General features: G+C 47.2%; 1 protein-coding gene and 1 pseudogene across 1 annotated transcript; one reads left to right on the top strand and one right to left on the bottom strand.

Annotated features, from left to right (window-relative positions):
- Positions 1-5,189: 5,189 nt before the first annotated feature.
- Positions 5,190-14,509, bottom strand: LOC100750943 (serine protease 40). The gene is made up of 5 exons (XM_027386710.1): positions 14,335-14,509; positions 13,546-13,708; positions 11,624-11,898; positions 9,780-9,949; positions 5,190-5,528 (listed from the first exon to the last, which is right to left on the bottom strand). Exons 1-5 carry the CDS (start codon positions 14,507-14,509, stop codon positions 5,190-5,192), a joined length of 1,122 nt encoding a protein of 373 aa, XP_027242511.1.
- A 3,011-nt stretch (positions 14,510-17,520) lies between these two features.
- On the top strand, positions 17,521-21,015 carry LOC113832241 (annotated as a pseudogene).

Genomic DNA, 21,015 nt, shown 5'->3' with positions numbered 1-21,015 from the left:
CTGGCCCTGCCTTTGATCTCCATGGAGACTTCATCCCTCACAGCCAAAGCTGAGACTGCTGGGATTGAGTCTGTTTCTCAGTAGAGGGAGAACAGCAAATCAGTTCAGAGTACGACTACCCCTTTCCACAATCTTCAGACATTCCCTTTAAGTAACTTACCTGTTCACATTCAATTGGTTGTCAAGTTACCTGAGCTGGTGAGATGTCTCAGTGGGTAAGGATGCTCACTTTCCAGTCTGATGGCCTGAGTTCAGTCCCCAGGACCCACAGAGTGGAAGGAAAGACCCATTGCAGGGGATGTCTCTCTGACCTCCATATGGGTGCTGTTTTTCACTGTTCCCCCACAAGTGAATAAATTTAGTTAAAGTTTTATTCAACTATGCACATTTTAAATTATTTCTTTTAAAAATTACTTTGATTTTATTTACTTTTTATTTATGTTGTTTTTGTGGTTTGATTTTGTTTTTCAAGACAGGATTTCTCTGCTTAACACTTGCTGTCCTTGAACTCACTTTATAGATCAGACTGGCCTGGAACTCAGAGATCTGCCTGCCTGTACCTCCTGAGAGCTGGGATTAAAGGCATGTGGTACCACCATCCAGCTCATTTATAAGTACTTACACTGAGAATTATTTTTGTTTCTTATTGTTTATTTCCACAGGGATTATCTTTGATTTTGTTATTCACATTTGGGCCATCTGACTTTAGAGTTGCTCCCTTAATTCTTCGACTGCCAGATGTGTCTGCTTTGAGAGAGGCAGGTTGGATGGAGGTAGCTCATTTTCAGTTTTAAAGGCTTGCATTGTGAAGGCTTTAGTGCTGTGGACTAAACTCATCAAGCATCCAGGAAGTGCTCCCCCCAAGCCAGGCTGGTGGATTCCTGTTCCTGCTTCTTCCACCTCCCACTCACAAAGACCCAGGATCCTGTCCAGATATCAGAGAATGGCTTTTCCTAGAACCAGGCTCAGACACCTGGCCCTGTGTGCATCATTGGTTATGTCACAGGGATTCAGGTATTGCCATTAGAGATTTGTCCATGCCGCATGTAATGCCACTATTTGAGGAATAACCAAGAAGACAAAACTCTGAAAAAAATTGTGCATTTGGTAAAAAATGGAAGTGCTTTAAAACAAGTCTACCATAGTATACATGAGTTCCTCTTCTTTTTGTTCTTGTTCTTCTGTTCGCATTGATTCTTTGAGAATTTTATATAATATTTCTTGATCATATTCTTTCTCCTCTCCAACCCCTCAAGAACCTCCTCCATCTCCACACCTACTCAAATATTGCTTTTTCTTAAAACACACACACACACACACACACACACACACACACACACACACACACGCACACACACACACACACACACACACACACACACACACACACACACACACACACACCACACACACACACACACACACACACACACACACACACACGCACACACACGCACACACACACACACACACACGCACACACACTTCTACTCCAATAGTGGGTTTCCTATGGCTTTTCCATAGTGTTGTCCCCTCCATATTCTCTCATCTACACTGCACTCCTATCCCGCACCCCCTTAATCCTCCGGTTCTAGTTTCCCCTTTATCCCTTTAGAACACTATACTCTGTGACTCTTCTTACATCATAAACCCATGTGATCCCAGGTGGGAATCGATTGTTACTGATAAGTTCTACCATTCCTTTAGTCCCTAGCACCCAGGGTGCAAGATTAAGATCCAGAGAAAATATGTCCCAATTACTCAACACTTGGAGATAGCACTAATGTTCCACCCCCTAAATAATACAAACCTGTTATTTTTTGCTCCTGCTTCAGACTTTGACCTCAGCCTACCAGCTCCTCAATGTCACCCAACCTGGCCGCTTTGGGGATTGCTTGCTGTGTGTTCACTGCAGGACTTGCTCACAACTGCCACTTAGAGCCTCTCCTGTAACTTCATCAAATAACCTCACCTCCCCATTCACCAGCTACCCCAAGTTCAGTGTTGCCACCACCCCTACCCTTCTCATATCACCCTCCTTGGCATGCTGAACTGTTTTAAACCATCTGGGACACATTCTGTAGGGCTGAAAATTCATTAGACTGAAAAGAATCCTAACCCTCGCTATCTGCCCTCAGCCCAGATGCCCCAACATCATAATGCTTTGATTCCCTCCATTACTCAGTGTTCAGCTGGAACCTCCAGCTCTGCCCCACTCCTCACTCTCCAAACCCTGCCCTTGTAGAAAACCCACCAAAAGCCATCTCTGGTGACTGGAAAGGTCATCCAGGAGTGCTTTGCCCAATAGACCGGATATCTTTTCTTTTACTTTTTTTTTGGGGGGGTGGTGATGGACAGGGTTTCTCTGTGGCTTTGGAGGCTGTCCCGGAACTAGCTCTTGGAGACCAGGTTGGTCTCGAGCTCACAGAGATCTGCCTGCCTCTGCCTCCTGAGTGCTGGGGATTAAAGGTGCGCTCCACCACTGCCTGGCCTGAGCTTTTACTTTTAATTCGGCTTGAGCTGGCTTACTACGTTGGCTGGTGGACAAATGTAATATTGCTGTATGGATACCTTTCACTCAAGTCTACCGTTGCCTAACTGCTAAATGGTCAGGAGTTTGCAGGCTAGTATTACTCTTCCTCAAGTTGAAAGGTGATACATGGAAAAGAGCCCCTACTGATTCTGGTTGTGGACTCAATAGCTACCTACATAATAGAAGGGCAGTTCAAATCTGGCCCCTCTGGCCATTTCAGGAAAAACCATGGGTGTCGCCAGTGGAACTGACCACCTCTCTGATCAGGTATCAAAAGTTTTCTTCCCAGTTCATCCAGGACCTCCAACAGGTGGCCCAAGCCATACTCACCCTTCAAGGACAAATTGGTTCCATGGTAGCAGTGATACTCTAGAACCAATGGGGACTAGATCTCCTTACAGCTGAAAGAAGGCAGCTTTGCCCCTTTGCCTCTTCCTCTGAGAAGAGTGCTTCTTCTTCTTCTTCTTCTTCTTCTTCTTCTTCTTCTTCTTCTTCTTCTTCTTCTTCTTCTTCTTCTTCTTCTTCTTCTTCTTTTTTTCTCTTTCTCCTCCTCCTCCTCCTCCTCCTCTTCCTCCTCCTCCTCCTCCTTCTCCTCCTCCTCCTCCTCTTCTGTTTTTCAAGGCAGAGTTTCCCTGTATGTAGCCCTGGCTGTCCTGAACTAATTCTATAGATCAAGCTGGCCTTGAACTCACAGAGATCTGCCTGTTTCTGCCTCCCAAATATAGGTATCAAAGGAGTGAGTCACCACTGACAAAATGCTGCTTCTATGTCAATCAATCTGGTGTAGTAAAAAACAAAATCCAGCAACTCCCAACAGACCTCCAAAAATGTAATGAACAACTAGATGACTCCAGCCCCTGGGCCTTTGAGAATTCCATAAGGAATTGGATACTACCCTTTTTGCTGCCCCTCCTTTTCATTTTCCTGCCTTTACTAATTGCACCCAATCTTATCGATTTCCTCTCTACGTTTCTTCAATGACAAAATAAAAAAAAAATCTCTAATCAGTTATTGTTACAGGGTCTCATTAGCCACAGATCTGGAGAGTTATGTCCTGATGGTGAGGATCAGCAGTGCCCCAAAGATGTGGATGCCCCTAGACCACAGGAGGCACTCAAAAGAGCACAGCACCCCCATTCCTGCCACACCAGCAGCCCCTTCCTATTTCCTTGCCTTTTATAATAAACAAGGAGGAGGAATGTTGGTAAACTTAGAACTACCCACATTCCAGAACCAGGTGACCCCAACCCCCACAGCACCTTCAATGACAGAGCTCCAGCAGTTCTGTCATCACTGGCAGCCCGTGCACATTGTTTCCATTGTCACTAGTCACATATTTTCTGTATGTGAGTGCTCCGTTTCCCTCCTGAAGCTGGCTCCTGCGTTCATGGCATACTCTCTATCTTCTCCACCCCTGCTCAGAAGCAGCCTTTTGTATACCCCTCCTCTGCAATAAATCTCTCTCATGAGGTCTCTTATGTGATGTGATCTTGTGGCCTTCCTTGGCCCTCCAATCACTGCAAGACACAACACCAAGGGCTTAAACTTGTGAGAGGGGAACCTGCAAAGAGGGAGGAAGGGGCAGGATGCACACTGGGAATCTTGACATTAGCAGCAGAGGGCTTTGAAATGGGCACAGCATGCTGATTGTTTACACAAGAGTTGTTTTGTTCCCACTTGCTGAGAAGGTCCTGAGATACTACACCAGATTGATTGACATAGAAGCAGCATTCTGGCAGGCTTGCAAAGGATTGCTCAAAGCACCTGGATTTCTCCCAGGGCATCACTGGTCCACAGAGAGCACAGTGGCTCCCTAGCTACAGCCCATGTGGAAGGGTGGAGACTGCAGTGTGGAGCCCCAGTGAGCTCCGTACAGGCTCAATAGGATGTGATGACAGATAGGTCTGCAGTGCAGCTCTGGGCTATACCAGTCATTCCCAGGTCTGCCAGGCCTCAGCCAGTTCAGACTGATGCAAGGTCACGAGGACTGTGGACTGAGCTTATCAGATAAGAGGGGTGGGGTTGGTTTGGAGTATGCAGGTATAATATTAGGGTGATTGCTGACCCTTGCAGAAGAGCTTTGAGTTTTGCTATTGAGATGTCAGACCTCAGGGACCCTCACAGATCACTGTCAAGCTCTCAAAAGCACTGCTGTGACCTTGGACTTGCAAAATGCTCCCATGCCTAAACTGGGCCTTGTTCCAGAAACACAAGCTGCTGCAGCTACATGGTGAGGGCTTGGCCCAATAAGGTGGCTTATTCTTCTGAAAGAGCACAGCCATAGGGGTTAGGGGTGGACTATAGTCTCTGGAAGCCAAATGGGAAAGAGTCAGCTCCTACACTGGTAGGCCAGCTCCCTGACTGTCTCAACCACTGTCCCTGCCTAGGGACGAGGTAGTCTTCTGGGACTGAGCAGCTAGAAACTCTGCAGGAGTATGTGGAATGGTACTGAAGTGACAGAAAACATCAGAAGTCTCTTTTTTTTTATTTCTTCTGTTTTTTTTTTTTTTTGTTTTGCTTTTTTTTTTTTTTTTCTGACTTAGGGCAAGTGTGTGTCCTCAGATGGATAGGTAAGCCCACAGATGGAAGCATGGAAGATAATACTCAGTGAGGTGGCTTGCAGGATATGCTGGCTGTCCAAGACCCTGTGGTTCCATCACAGGTTCCTTAACAAAATCATCTGTAGGAGGAGGACCCAAGAAGACAGCAGGGCCATACACATCATTGGTTTTATGACAGTGCCTTTGTCTTTGTTATTGTTCCAGTGATACCCACCACCAGGGTCGTTCGGATTGTAAGGGGGCCTGCCAGGCTCCCATGGCTTTGGATCAGGTGATGCTAGCTTGTGTTCTTTAATCCAGTTGTCAAAGTAGGAGACTCTGGCGAAGACACTGGGGGTGGTGATTGGCGTTTCACAAGATGAGCTCCAGCTAGTCAGCCCCACCACGTACCAGGAGCCTTCCAGCAAGCAGACGAAGGGGCCTCCAGAATCTCCCTGAGGAGAGAGAGGACACAGATAGCAGGGCTAATACAGGGAGGGACACACACGCTGACCAGGATGGATACCAGGTATCTCTGCTGCCTGAGTGGTACTCATAAGGACCATAGGAGCAATTTTAAAAATCCAAGCACAGGAGGCCTCTTGGGTCAGTATTTCTATGAGCCCCATTCCTCAAAGTTACCAAGGAGACCCTGGATACCATTTGGTGGAGAGTCTAGGGGCCGAACATCTGCTCTCTATGTGAGAGATGCCTGTGAAGTCCCAAATGGTCAGTGTAGTGGTCTGAAAGAAAATGGCCCCCAAAGGGAGTGGCACTATTAAGCCCTGTTGGAGTAGGTATGGCCTTGTTGGAGGAAGTGTGTCACTGTGAAGGCGGGCATTGAGGCCTCACACATGCTCAAGTTACCACCCAATGAGACAATCCACTTGTTGCCTACAAGATGTAGGACTCTGGGCTACTTCTCCAGCACTATGTCGGCCTTCGTGTTGCTATGCCCCACCCTGATGATAATGAACTGAACCTCTGAACTGTAAGCCAGCCCCAATGACATGTTTTCCTTTATAAGAGTTTCTGTGGTCATGGTGTCTCTTCACAGCAATAGAAACCCCAGTCAGTGATTAACTAAATGGCCTGAGGCCTGGCCTGTAATCTTTGGTTGAATCCCTTGTCCCAGTACAGCATCCTACATGTAACTTTGTTTTTGCTTAATAACATTACTAGTGGTTCTTCGGGTCCTTAGCTGAGCTCCTTTAGAAGATGCCAAGCTGTAGGATGTGCTGAGCGGGCACAGTGGCACAGCCAGGATAGAACAACAGGGGGTTCTTAGGCTCCACAAGAGGTGGAGGCTCCAAGCACAGCAGAGCCTTGGGATGGGAAGGGTACTGGGATCATGGGTAGAAATACTCCTATCTCAGACTACAATGTGGGGAGCAAAACAACACAGTTCCCAACAACCTTGTGTTGAAACATGTCACAGAATGTTCAGGGGACAGAGAGGATTGTGGGCACACACGTGAAGACCCTACATAGGGATAATGAACTGCACAGATGACAGAAGAACCCTCAAGAGGATGCACAAACTGGGTCATAAGAGGGCTTCTCTGAGCCAAGACTGAATGGAGTCATTGAGGCTTGGCTGTGGTAAGCTGTGGCCAGATACAGTTGCTCAACAGGGAAGCAAGGGGCCCTGGTGAAAGTTCTGGAGCTTCTGAGAGAGGGCAGGTTATAGTAAAAGGGAAGGCAGTCAGTGGGTGGAACCACTCAGCACACGGATTGACCCTATTGTAAATACAAAACATATGAGATGAGTTCAATCTCCAGAAACCACATTATGGAGAGAAACATCTGCCATAAGTTGCCCTCTGACACTCACTTGTGTGCATGTACTCAGGCACTCACAAACACATACAGAGATGGGGAAGAATAAATTGATGATGATGATGGTTATTATTATTGTTTTTTTGAGATAGGGTTTCTCTGTATTGCTTTGGAACTCACTCTGTAGATCAGGCTGGCCTCGAACTCACAGAGATGCACCTACCTCTGCCTCCCAGAGTGCTGGGATTAAAGGCGTTCACCACCAATGCCTGGCTTAATTGATTATTTTTAAATGCAAAGCAAGTTGGGAACTATATACTGATGGGGAAAGGACTTCTGTGTATGTTTATCTTGTTGATTATTGAATAAAATACTGTTTGGACAATGAGAAAGCAAGTTAGACAAGACTAGGAGTCAAAGAGGATTCTGGGAAATGTAGTAGATAAGTGGTGATCCAGACAGGAAGTGACATAGCAAGGAGACTCATATCTAAGCGAGGAAACAGGAAGTGTCCCTTTTTTCCGCTCTTCCTCCAGCAGAGCAATGTGATCCACAGGCAAGGAGGGACGCCAATAAGGCGTCTGATAAGATGTCTTATAAGATATATAGATTTATGATAATTAAGACTGAGCTAACAGATGAGAATCCTAGTCATTGGCCAAGCAGCTTTGAACCTAATACAAGTCTTTCTGTGTATTAATTTGGGCCCTAGCTCTGGGCAGCTGGCATAAAGCACACACGTGGCGGTGGGGCTCAGCAGCTTTTGGCGGAAAGATTTATCGTAACAATATACATGCAATCCTGGAGCTCCAGAGGCAGAGACACAAGGATTGCCAGTATAAGACCAATCTGAGCCACATAGTAAGATCATTTCTAGACAAACATATGAGACTGATATATTAGATAGGCAGACAGATGATAGATGAATAGATGATAGATCAATCGATAGATGATAGACAGACAGATGAATAGATAAATAGATTTGAAACAAAATCTACAACAACAACAAAAATTCAAGGCAAGAATGGGAAGATTAAATTGTGGGAACAAAAGAACAAAGGAACATCTGGGGAAGAACACGTGATGGACTGGGCTAACAGGGTGAGGACCATTGAGGACACATGCTGACACTGCAGGGTGAGCATGGCTGGGAAGAAGGTCCTGAGAATTGTCTGACATTCTTGAGGAGCAGGGAAGGCACACATAAGATGCAAAGTCATAGGCTTCTGAGCCAAGAGGACAGCCAAGGGAAGAGAAACAGAAAGACAGGCACACAGAGGCAAACAGAGGTCACAGGAGACACTTCTAGCTACCCACTTGCTTCCTGGCTTCGGTCCCCACACCATTAAATGTAAACAATTTCGACTGCACACAAAATAGTGATGAGCTCATGCCCCAAATATAAGCATCCCTATGAATCATTTTGAAAGACAAATGACCACTGGTGACAAAGCAACCTCACATCCTTGAGACTGTACTTCATGGGAAAAATAAGTGAAAAAAAAATCCCATCTTCATTAGTCATCAGAAAAATGCAAATGAAAAAATTACATACTGCTGGGCAGTGGTGGCACACAACTGGAAGCACTTGGAAGGCAGAGGCAGGCGGATCTTTGTGAGTCTGAGGCCAGTCTGGTCTACAGAGCAAATTCCAGGACAGCCAGAGCTACACAGAGAAACCCTGTCTTGGAAAACAAAAAAACAAAACAAAGCAAAACAAAACAAAACAAAACAAAAAAACAACAACAAATAGAAAAAGAAAGAAAAGATTACATATAATGGTTAAAATGAGATGGGTAGGTAATCTAAAAAAACAGGTACAATGTGGAGCAACCTAAATTCTCCATGACGGGAATACAATATCAGTCCAACCATATTGGAGAGCTGCCTGGAGTACGTGTAAGACAAGAACACATGTGTGTCTTGTGGCACCGTGATTCTACCACTAGCATGATGACCCCTCAAGCATGTTCAGGGCAATGCCATTGCAAAGACCTTTCAAAGAAACTGCCAAATCCACTAGGATAAAAAAGCAAGGAAGAGTGTAGTGCATCCATATTGTTGGATAGCATCCTGCTGACTAAAAAGCAATCAGGCAAAAACCTGCATCCTGACTCGTGCATGTTTAGGTGGTGTCGCAGCACGAAGCCATAGTGCTTCTAAAGCTAAGACAGGACAGTTCTGGGAGTGAGGGAAAGGAAAGGGCATGAGGAGGACCCTTTGGGTGCTGTTTACATCAGTGTACCAGCTTCTTATTTTTCTTTATATTTTAAAGATTTATTTACTTATTATATACTCAGTTTTCAGCCTGCATGTATGCCTGCAGGACAGAAGAGGGCACCAGATCTTATAGTTGATTGTGAGCCACCATGTTGTTGCTGGGAATTGAACTTGGGACCTCTGGAAGAGGAGGCAGTGCTGTTAACCTCTGAGTCATCTCTCCAGCCCCAGCTTCTTATTTTTCAGTTAAATGTTATTCATTCATTTTGTGTATGTGTATCTGTGTGTGTGTGTGTGTGTGTGTGTGTGTGTGTGTGTGTGTGTGTGTGTGTGGGTATGAGCACATGTGGGCATGCACACACCTGCACTCAAGACATGCATGTGAAACTCAGAGGGCAGCTTGCAGGAGTTGGTTCTCTCCTTCTACCAAGTAGATTGCATGGCAGATCAAATTCAGGCTGTCAGGCTTGGTGGCAAGTACCTTGGTCCTCTTGACCCTCTCATGGGCCCATTGAATTAATTTCTAATAATCCCAAAGGCAGTACACACTTGTACAGCCCATTTCCTAGTCTTCAACAACGTGTTTGAAAGACGCAACTAGATGGATGACACAAAGTCCAGAGAATACACAGAAGGAAGGGGCTGAAACAAGACTAAGGTACAAGAATGGCCAAATATGACGAAGCATCTGAGCAGGTTCCACTTACTGAACATATAGATTTTGTCATTGAGTAGTCAGCAGCACACATCATATCATCATATATGTAGTAGCTTCTAGTGTTGCCAGGTGCTGGCTTTGGGAAAAACATTTTACAATCTTCATTGTCCATGAGGATGAGCTTTACTTCTTGGAGGTCGTCAGGTAAAGGCAGGCGCACTGTGGGAGGGAGGGTTAGACATGATGGCCCGCTGAGTGAAGATGCCACTCCCCTTCCAGGGTGATTGTTGGCAGTGGGGAAGGGGGCAGCCACTCTAGGCCACAGTGGCAGGGAAGGACTCACTACAGGCATGCAGTGACCAGGGAAAATGGCATCCAAGAGCAAGCAGAGGGCTGTGGAAGACAGGAGCAGGCTGGAAGTCAGGCTGACTGCAAAGGTCCCAGCATGGGGACCTCAGACAGAGTCGCCTCATCAGTTTAGGGGACTGAGACATATCCTGAGGTCACAGAAGCCAAGGAAGGGGCAAGCCAGCTTTCAAACAGCTCTGGCTCAGGGACGCTGGAGCCTGCATGCAGCAGTGGCATAGGACACGGGCCAGAAACCTTTAGGAGCATGACAAGATTGGCCAATCACAAGGAGCAAGTGGCCCTGGAGACTTGAACTCTGTTTTCAAGTGCTCTCCCAGATGTGGCCTGGGGTCATCTCATGGGAGCAGACTGACGCAGCATGGCTCACTTCATGCAGGGGTCACAGCGCCCATCCCTCAAGGTTGGTCAGGGACTGCCTATGTGTAGCAAACCCGAGCCTGCCCCCAGGCCCAGCAACCATGAGGGCATGGCAGAAGATGGCTGAAGGTCCGGTCTCTTAGGGAGGCCAGGTCCTCTGCTCTGAGAGCTGCCCCAGCCCACACCTTCCCTCTGTGCTGCCACTCTCATCGCCTGGCCAGACCTGAAGACCCTACCTGCCCTCCTGACATAGGCCCTTAGAGAGTCCATCCCTACTGGTGCTGGTGAGCCACTGTTCTAGTGGCCAGCCTGTGGGACTGACACTGAGAGGCTAGGGGCAGGCATGGGGACCCTAATCCTGACCTCAGGGAAACATCTGCCTGCAAGCCTCCTCAGGGCTGCTTTGTCAGGCTGTGACCTAAATTTCATGTCACATTTATATTCACTTTATTGAACTTGCCATTATATTGTCTTAAATCAAAAGCATCCTGTGTTGAATCCTTGCCAGGGAACTCTACTCCCAATGTAAACATCTACAGCTGTCCCTTGCTGTCAGCAGGCTCTTCCTGTGGCCCAGGATGCCAAAGTCCAAAGACGCTGAATTCCCTCTGCATAGGAGAACCTGCGAGTATCTCCCTGCACACTTGAAATTGTCTCTAGATGACACAATAGTTGACACAAGGCAAATGTGACACAGATAGTCACAATATTGTATTGTTTAGGGAATCAGGACAAGGAGAATGTCACTCCCCAACACTCAGGCTTTTGGTCCACAGGTGACTGGATCCATGCACCGGAACCACATGTATACAGGTTGGACAGTCTGGTGGGACAGGCAGTTTTCTCCTTGCCTTAAGGATTGGGCAGTGAGGTTCTCAGAGGTGAATGGTCCCCAGTTAAACACCCGAACCTGCCCCATGCCTGGTAGCTCTCATCTTCTGAAGGATACCCCGTGTCTTTCCCGATCAAGGTAGAGCAACCCCTGTTTGGTGAGCGCCCTGCAGTGCACAGGGTCAAGCACACTGAGAGCTCTGGAGTCAGAGAGCCCACACTGGTGTTCTGAAAGGTGGAGATTTGCTTTTGAACCGGGAACTGAGCTTCACAACCACCGGAAAGGCCTCCACAGTGTTTTGTCCCTCACCCTCTTCCCCTGCCCTGTGTACTCACCATCCTCTCTGAGATTCCCCCAGCCACTTGCCCAGCAGGCTTTTTCTTTAGGGAGTTTTATATTTTTATCTGGGACACAGGCTGGGAGGATGTGGGAACTGTACTCCACAGGCGATTCCAGCTGCATCAGGACAATGTCACTTCCCTGGCGGTGGAATCTGTCGTAGTCTTTGTGAACGATGAGCTTGTACACTGACATCTCCCTGCTGTACTTGGTGGGACTGCTCATCTTGGTGTAACCTATCCTGACCTGGTAGTCTTTGGGGTTGTGAGACCTATTGCAGGGGGAGCATCTGTAAGTGTTGGCTCAGGAGTGCCTCCCTGATTGCCCACCCTACAGGCAGCCAGACCTTCTCTGTTCCTCATTTCAGGCGTCTCTTCCTTTCCTAATACTGTTTTCTTTTTCTCTCTCTCTTGAGGGGCAGGATGACCACACACAGCCTAAGCATACATTTGAAGGCTTCTGGTATCTTGGAATTCATGGGGCTGTCAATCTCATGACTGTGTAGAACAATCAAAAGTAAATCAAACTGTACCCCTTCATCTTGGACAAGTGAAGACTAACTGAGCCCTGCTCAGATCTGTCTTGTAAGTACAGGTCTTTCTCAAAGGCCCCACCTCCTGTCTGGCATGACCTGTAGCGCAACCCTCACACATTGTCTTCTCTTAAGATTGTATTCCTATCTAACCATGGGCACTCAAGATTTTGTAGAGGAAATAGAAGTATAAATGGAACACACATTATATTCTACTCTACAAGTCCACTAATATGGTTCTCTTACATGTCCACTGGAAATTCCTCAATCTCCTTCCTTAAGGGCCCCTCTAGCTGTATGACTCATAGCATCTCCTTGACATACCTTCATGATCTACCACCACGGGAAGTGGCCTTTGCCTCACTCTCCTGATAGGTGGGTCTCACACATCCTCCACATGACCTGGCACTCATCAGGTCTGGCACTCATGGATGCTGAATATGTAAATGGAACCCATATGCAGTAATTTGTTCTCCTTGCTTCCTTTGCACACACAGTGAGCCCAAGACACATCTACTTGACTTTACTAGTACATAGATCATTACAGCTGTAGGAATAGTGACATCCCTCACTATAGGAAAGATAGGAATACACACACACACACACACACACACACACACACACACACACACACATTCAGTAGCAGGATGCCTGTGCAGAGGACTATGTTCCAGTGTAAGATTGGCCTGAACCCAAATGAACTTCCAATAAATATGCCCTGGATAGAGACCCTGCAGAGAGGTCCCGACTGTGTCCAGTCTTGGGAATAGGGGCTTGGGATTGTCACTTTCACTAAGCACTGAGCCTGTGCTGTGTCTAGCTAGTTCAGAACGTAGTGCCGATGGTTTCCAGGAGAAATAGGCCCGCTACCATTTTCAGGGACTCTCTAGAGGTGAGCAAGTGTCAGATCCTGAAGTATACTTGAGGGGAAGAAAGTTTTGATCCCTAACGTTCATGAAAGAGAAAAGAGAAGGTTGGAAGTGACCACTCTAGAACTAAAACTCTCATTTTAGTCACGCCAGAGGGAAGTAATTTCAGCTCACTGTTTAAAAGCAAGGTGTATATCACTGTAACAACCAGACTAGTTAGTTGAGTCTCAGGGATGGGGAGAGGACAGCCCCAAGGTGAGAGACAAAATATGAGGCCTTTGTCTGTAACAGGAGAATCAGACTGGCAAGAGATGAGAGTCAGGTGATAAACAAGATGGCAATCTGGGTGGAAGGTACCACTCAAGGGCAGGCAGGGCAACAGCACAGAGGACTCCTGCTGGCAGTAAGCTATCCCTGAACATGGCCTGTGTGCATCCTTCACCTCTCTCCTTCCCTCCTAGTGACGCTCTCCTGAACCCCTTCCCAGCAGAAGGGCCCCCGGGGTGGGAACACACACCTTTGGAAGCAGTGGGCAGCACCAGCTATCCAGTTTTTGTCGATGAGAACTGCTCCACAGATATGCCTGCCATATAAACGCAGACTGACCTGCCATGGCCACCGCTCAGGTTTTGCCGTCTCACCGCCAAAGATCCTCCCTTGGAATTGGGTCTTGCCACATACTGTGGAGACAATCCCAGCCAAGAGACACCTGCATTCAGGATGCATGTGCTTGGTGCCCCAAATGTCAGCATCAGCAGGACCCAAGGGGCACAATGGTCTCTCTTCTTTTTAAGTACGCATAGCCAAGTTCAAAAGTGGAGTGGCATGGCTCATGTGACAAAGAGCAGGGAGAGGGCTGGATTAGTCCAAGGCTTCCTCTCAGCAAGGCCCACAGAACAGAGGTACAGGCAAAGGGGAGGGTGCTGCCAGGTTCTCTTCTGTCTCCATTAACTTAAGGAGCACAGTACTGACGAGGCAGAAACCGAAACAGAAGTCAAAGGTGGCAGAAGCCGTTATTTTTCAGGTCCACGGTCATTTTAAGCCCTCCCACCTTAACCCAGTGTAGACCATGGTACAGCCATAAGACAACCTTGACCCTGAACTGAGAAGACTTGAGATCAACGGGAAATAGCCAACAGAGGAGAGCATGGTCATGTAAAAGTCCCTGGTCTCAAGCCCCTCTCTTTTAATGTAAAAGCCTGCAGGCCCTTCCAACCACCTATGTTCCCAGGGGAGGAGAGGAGAGAGGACACCCGCTGGAAACCTGCCTCCTACTTGGGGGTCACTATTGCCCTTGCCTCCTTACTTTCAGACAGGGGTGGAGTAGTCCCCATGGTCTCGGTGGTCGATGTGTTTATAGCGCTGGTGTTACTGGCAGGATCAGCGGCTTGAGCGTGCTGGGGCAGGAGGCTGAGCCAGAGCAGAGCAGCCAGCAGGCTGGCTCCATACCCACCATATTGCTGGGCCCTGATGCCCCGCATCTGGCCGCCCTGCCTCTGGGTCCCAGACAGGACCGGATGCACGTGCAGATAACCGCTGAAGTTGGCAAACTGACTCTAGGGAACATCTCTTGCCCTCTGCGACCTCGCGGGAGCTGAGCAAGTACACTGAAAACCTAGTTAGGTCCATGGGAGGCAGTCCGCAGTAGAGCAAGTTTTAGCTTCAGGTTCTCTTCTCTGGCTTGCACAGAAGTATGTTCCTCCCGGGGGCCAAAAGCATTCACTGCATCCCAGAATTTCCCAGTTTCGTTCTGTAACAATATGCACTAAAAACACAGTCTCCTCACCCAGACCAGCACATCACCATCTCATCGGCCAAGTCCACAGAGTCAGAAGAGGGTGCTAGATCTCCTGAAGCTAGAGTTACAGGTGGCAGTTGTGATCTACCCAATGTGGGTCTTTGGAAACCAAACTTGATTCCCTGGAAGAGCAGCAAGCACTCCTTTTTAAAAATTACAATGTTCTGCCTGCTTGTTTGCCTGCAGGCCAGAAGAGGCACCAGATCTCATTACAGATGGTTGTGAGCCACCATGTGGTTGCTGGGAATTGAACTCAGGACCTCTGGAAGAGCAGCCAGTGTTCTTAACCTCTGAGCCATCTCTCCAGCCCCCTGTAGCAAGCACTCTTAACTACAGAACCTCCCAAAAGCTCTACAATTTAAAAATTTGTATAGTCTTTGAAATTTTCATTCATCTATACAATGATCTTGATCACACCTTCACACACACCCTCAATTCCCTTCAGGACACCCCTCCCCCAATCATATTTCCCTCCCAACTTCATAGTCTCCGTACTTGTTTATTTATTGCATGAGTGTGGCCCATCTGCATGTTACCTGGGGTTATCTACTAGGACATGGGGAAGTGACTAGTGGCCACACTCCTAAAGAAAGGTGACTCTCCCTCCCACAGCAATCATCAACTGCCAACAGCTCCTCAGCTAGAATTGGGCCTCATAAACCCCTCCCTGCTCTGTACTGTTTTTTTTTGTTTTTTTTTTTTTTTTTTTTTTTTATGGCTTGGTTTTGTGCAGGTCTTGGGTAAGTACCACCGTCGCTGTGAGTTTTAGCTATTTGAATTCCAGTTTTCTTTCTGGCAACTTTGATTCGAAAGTCATAAACTCAGCAGAGTGGCTAGTTCTGAGCTTAGGCAAGATTGGTATTTAACACCCACATTGGGTATGTGCCCCCGATAGTGTGCACAAATTGTGTAGACATTTGTGGAGGCCAGATGACAATCTATGCTGTTGTTCCTCAGGCACCATCCACCTTGTTTGTTGAGACACTGTCTATCACAGGCTTGTTTACTTGCCAAGTAGGCTAGGCTGCTGGGCCAGTGAATCCCAGGGATCCACCTGTCTCTGCTTCCACAGCTGCTGAGATAATAAAGCATGCCACCAAGCTCTGCTTTTCTTCTTACCTAGTTTCTGGGGGCTGACCCCACATCTTCACACTTTTCCCAATATCACCCCGGTCCCAATATCTAGATATCTGTAACTCCTGTTTGTGACAGTTTCATCTACATTATTATTTTACTATTTGTTATTCTTTTGTTTAAGCTGCAGCTGCTAATAAAGAAAGGAACAAAGGATAAGCAACCCACGTGGAGTTTATTTACCAGAAAGGGGGAAAGGGGGGATGGGCAGTCAGCCAACCCTAGGGTAGCTGAAAGGAAGAGAGAGCGAGGGGTGTGGGGCAGGACCTTTTAAAGGGAAGGTTGCATATGCGCAGTAGGGCAAAGGTCGAAAGGCATGGTGGGTGAGTGAGTGCCCGGGTTGTTAGGGGGCGGGGTTAGGGTCATCCAGGTGTTTTGTTCTTACACTATTGGCATCAGAGGAAGAAAGTGGAAATTCATATTACAGAAGAAGCTGGATAAGTCATTTTTAGTCCTATCCCCCACACCAAATTAACATTTTCTGTATCAGTAGCAGCATATTTTACAACTGGTTGATCGTAGTTAATATTTTCCCTTTTTCTTAGCATGAGAATGTTCAGTTCTTCAGCAACTCTTAGATGATAGCATCAAAACCCACCCATATCCTGTGACTACCATAAAGACGATGTGTGACTCTCCTTGGAGAAGCCCATACCTGTTGTCTCTTTATTGGCTTTCCAAAACTTAAATCTATTAACATTCCCTTCAATAAACTCCATTTCTGCTGCAGAATGGCTTATCCAGAGATTCCATCTGGAAAGGAAGTAAAAAACCTGGCTTTATCTGAGCTGAGGTCTCTGGACTTCTCAGACTGCTGCATGCAGCAGTGGGAAGCAGTCATGCAGCCTCAGGAAGCAGTCATGAAGCCTTAGGAAGCAGTCATGCAGCAATGGGAAGCAGTCATGCAGCCTCAGGAAGCAGTCATGCCGCAGTGAGAAGCAGTTATACGGTAGTGTGAAGCACTCACACAGCAGTGTGAAACAGTCATGCAGCCTCAGGAAGAAGTCATGCAGCAATGGGAAGCCATCATGAGGCAGTGGGAAGCGTTCATGCAGCAGTGATAAGCAGTCACGCAGCAGGGGGAAGCAGCATTGTTGGGCTGCACACTGCACTGCTGACAGATTCTTACTCTGTGCTAGCTAGGAGGCAAAGAGAGAGAGGAAGAGGATGTTTCCCCATCTCTTTCCAGGGTACATCATCAATGACAATGACCTAACTTCCTCCCCAGTAGACCTCATAAAGGTTCCACCGCCTTCCAATCTTATCACAGACTTGGCACCATGCTTTTAACACATGGGCCTTCCATGAACATTTCATCTACAAACTCCAGCAACTTTGATGAAAAAAAAAAAAAAAAACAAAACAATGAGAGAGAAGTGGAAAGTTTTATTTAGTGCAGAAAGAAGCATCTAGTGAGGCAGGCCTCTGCTCTGCCTCCATCTGTGGGGGCTAGAGTCTGCCTCTCGTGTCTGGGTTCCCCTTAGAAACAGAGAGAAAAGACCGTGTTTGAAGGTTAAAGAAGGATTGGACATTGGGCAAAGCTGGTGGTTCCTTTAACGCATGCAGATGTCAGCTTATTTATGGGAACTGCCTGAAGCCAGGGTCAAGGTGATTGCAGGAAAGTGGCCAGTCTTCACTCTGCTCTTCCCCCAGGAAACTGCATCTATTAAGAAAGCATGAGTCTTGGGCAACTCAGCCAATGGGGTGATCTATGTCATTGACAGTGATGAGGTCTTTGTGTCTGGACTGAACTGTAGCAACTGTCTAGGAAAATGGAGATAACCAGAGTACACTGGTGCCCAAGAGGCCTTATGTAAAAACAAGATAAAAAAGGTTAGTTATAGAAATGGCCCCCATTTCTCCTAAGCACTGAAAATCAAGTGGCCATATGGGTACAACCAGCTGAGGAAGGATACCATCAACTAAGGCACTGCTCGCATTAATGTCTGGACCAGTCTCTTGATCAAGCAGGTCGTTGAATTAGCTCATCTCACATTGTTAGATGGCTCTCCAGCTGATGGAGAGGCATTGCTTGGGGCTATAACAATTGTGGCCATGTAAGATCAGGATCTACAGCATATCAGTTAACTCCTTGAAAAGTTACAATCCGGTTACATAGTAAGAGGATGGTTGGCATTGACTATGGCCATACCTCATTCATGGCTATTCTGGACAATGGTGAGTGCCCCGGCTCTCGGGGCTCCGGTAATTCGTGAGTCCGAGGTGGATCATGCCTGCAAATAATGGGCGAGAAAGAAAGAGCGGGACCAAGCAGATTCCATTGTCAAGGCCTGTTTTATTGATTATTACTCAATTTATTATTATTTTGTTGATTATTTTATTGATTATTTTATTGATTATAGAGAAAGGAGGAAGCAGAGAAAAAGGAGTGGGGGAGGGATGAATTAATTGCTCTCAGGCAGGTATCCGGAGTCTCCTGTGATAAGGGAGTGGGATACCAGACTATCTGGCGGCTAGCTAGGCATGGGGGGTCGCCAAGGCTGGCCTCTGACATCTCCCCCTACTAAGTATAATAAAATGGAGTGTCTGGCTTAGGCTACGTGATGGGCACCCGCATCCAGGACCCTATGTTTTATGATATTGTCATTTATATGACAGTGAGGGGTAGTGCCTCTGTCTTAGGTTACGTGAGATGCACCTGTCCCCAGCACTCCGATGACCCTTCATAAGGCTAGCAGCTCGGGAGTGCTTTGGAGTGGGCATCTGGGGGTCAGTCTCATGCTAAACCCGTCATGGAGGACGCTACAGCCATTGGGAAGGGTCGGCATCTGGCTTGTGGCATCACGATATATTCGCGTCACGGATGGCTCCAAGGCCAAGGAAATCGGGAGGTTCGATGTTCAAGGCCTGAAAAATCCAGTCCTTTAGGACTGGGGGGAGGGTTATTGTGGTCAGGCAGCTCAGAATCTAATGCCTCCAGGTGATGGTAGTGGACCTGAGACTTAAAGAATCTGCTTAGTTTTTGAAAAGGTAGAGATGACAGTTTAAGTAGTCAATCCAGTAGAACAGGCAAGGTAGGAATTAAATGCCTGCAATTCCCTCAGAAAAGGGAGGGGTGAAAGAATAGCAGACCCAAGAGTCCTCTATAAGGGAGTGGCTGGCTTGATGGAGGGCCTGAACAGTAGGGTTAATTAAGGAGAGAGTGAGGTCAGCGGAAATGGGAGGTCCTGGGGGGAAAAATGGTCAGGGGTTTCCTAGTCTGGAGAGGCCCCTAAGGCTAAAGCACATAAGTCAACTATGGGGGGGGGGGAGGAGAGGGTGGTCACAATAGTTGTGAAGGCATTGGCAGCATCAGTTGGCAGCATCACTGGCAGGGTTGATGATCATCCAGGTGTAGTTGCAGATCTGATAAGGGCTTCCAGCGGCAACGGCAATCGAAGGTGATAAACTTGCAAGTAGCCAGAAAGACAACATCTTTTAATCTAAAATTAAGCAGAATTATAAGGCTTCTCAAGGGCTTCCCCTGGGTGGATTAAAAAGGCATTTAGGCAACCATCTAGCATTATTGGCCTGAGTATTAAAATCTGTGCATGTCCTTTTCCCCAAATGAGGACCAGATCTGGTCCGTGCCATTTGTAAGTTAGGGGATCTTTCCAAGGCACCTATGTCTTCCCAAGCCCCTACAAAACTCAAAATGCTGCATCATGGCAGTGGCTTTTGTAAGCGGGAAGGATCCTTTTAAAACTTTTAAACTCTGAAATCTCCTGTACTTGAGCAGTCTAAGCTTCTACTATCTGTTTCTGATTTGGGGTTTGAACTAATTTTTGACAGGGTAATTTTTAAGGTTTTTAGGAGAATGAGGCTCAAGGTCCATAACTAAAAGTTTGTGAGGGAACTGCCTCAGCTCCCTTTTCTATGAGCAATAACTTTTTTTTTTTTTTTGACAAAAGGCAAAAAACTGAATCAAGCCCTTACATTTTACTCAAACTCCTCTTTCCCGAAAGGAAGTGTTTGACTTCCTTAGACAATTTGGCCCATATTATCGAACAGAATGAGGGGGAACTTACCAGGGAATCAGTCACTCATGAGCGGTGAGAACTTTTCCCAGACCAGCGTCCGTCGCAATCCGGCGAGCAGAACTTCCTTGTCGGTGTGCACTACCGAGGTTTCCTTGGGGGGGGGGGTCTCCGTTCGGCGGAGAATCCGTACCTTGAGCTGCACGTTTGGGCGCCACCTGCCCCGGCCCTCGGGGCTCTGGTAATTCGTGAATCCGAGGTGGATCACACCTGCAAATAATGGGCAAGAAAGAAAGAGCAGGACCAAGCAGATTCCATTGTCAAGGCCCGTTTTATTGATTATTACAAGGGGTTTTTATAGAGAAAGGAGGAAGCAGAGAAAAAGGAGTGGGGGGAGGGATGAATTAATTGCTCTCAGGCAGGTATCCGGAATCTCCTGTGATAAGGGAGTGGGATACCAGACTATCTGGCGGCTAGCTAGGCATGGGGGGGGGGTTGCCAAGGCTGGCCTCTGACAGGTGAGGTGTATGGCTACAAAGGAAATGGGCAGACAGGCTTGAGAAACTCTGGCAACTGGCTGACCCCAGTCAGAGTAGCAACTCCATGCTGAATGTGTGTGGCCCATGTTATTTATAGCTATGATATGTCCTAGCACTAATTCGAATTATAGCTTGCTCTCTGTCTAGGGAGCTAATACATACAGGTGGCTGAGAACTGGCAATAAAAAATAACCTACTAAGGCCAACGTGTATCTTGTTGGAAGAGAAAGGACTGTCAGCTTGTCACTCCACCTACACGCCTGCTGCCCAAACCCAGGGAGTGCATGTGTACACCCGTGGTCAATGCCAGAGTCAGTCCACAGTTCTTCCCTCTTCACCTGTTTCTCCTGCAGCTGATGATACTTTTGCCTGTTCTGATCCCTCTGCTGTCACATGGTGCCTTTTGTCTAAAGAGCATGAAGAGTTTAGAGTCACAAAGGAAAGAATTTGATAGTCCCGCAACTGTGGATCTGAAGTGTAACGATAACTCTTTCCGCCAGCTGCGTGGGTTCTGCCGCTGCTTTAGGGCCCCCAAATAA

This window comes from Cricetulus griseus (assembly GCF_003668045.3).
Source record: "Cricetulus griseus strain 17A/GY chromosome 1 unlocalized genomic scaffold, alternate assembly CriGri-PICRH-1.0 chr1_1, whole genome shotgun sequence".
NCBI classification, from domain to species: Eukaryota; Metazoa; Chordata; class Mammalia; order Rodentia; family Cricetidae; genus Cricetulus; species Cricetulus griseus.
The sequence above is the reverse complement of the archived record's forward strand: the minus strand, read 5'-3'. Positions and strand labels throughout refer to the sequence as shown.

Bases quoted from the DNA above. Each gene is read 5' to 3' on its own strand.
- LOC100750943 (XM_027386710.1), bottom strand. From the start codon at position 14,509: ATGCGGGGCATCAGGGCCCAGCAATATGGTGGGTATGGAGCCAGCCTG. The intron at 11,899-13,545 runs GTGTGTGTTCCC...CCCCTGCAATAG, and splicing joins GCTGCCCACTGCTTCCAAAG to GTCTCACAACCCCAAAGACT. The intron at 5,529-9,779 runs GTAAGTGGAACC...CTCTCTCCTCAG, and splicing joins TGACAAAATCTATATGTTCA to GGAGATTCTGGAGGCCCCTT.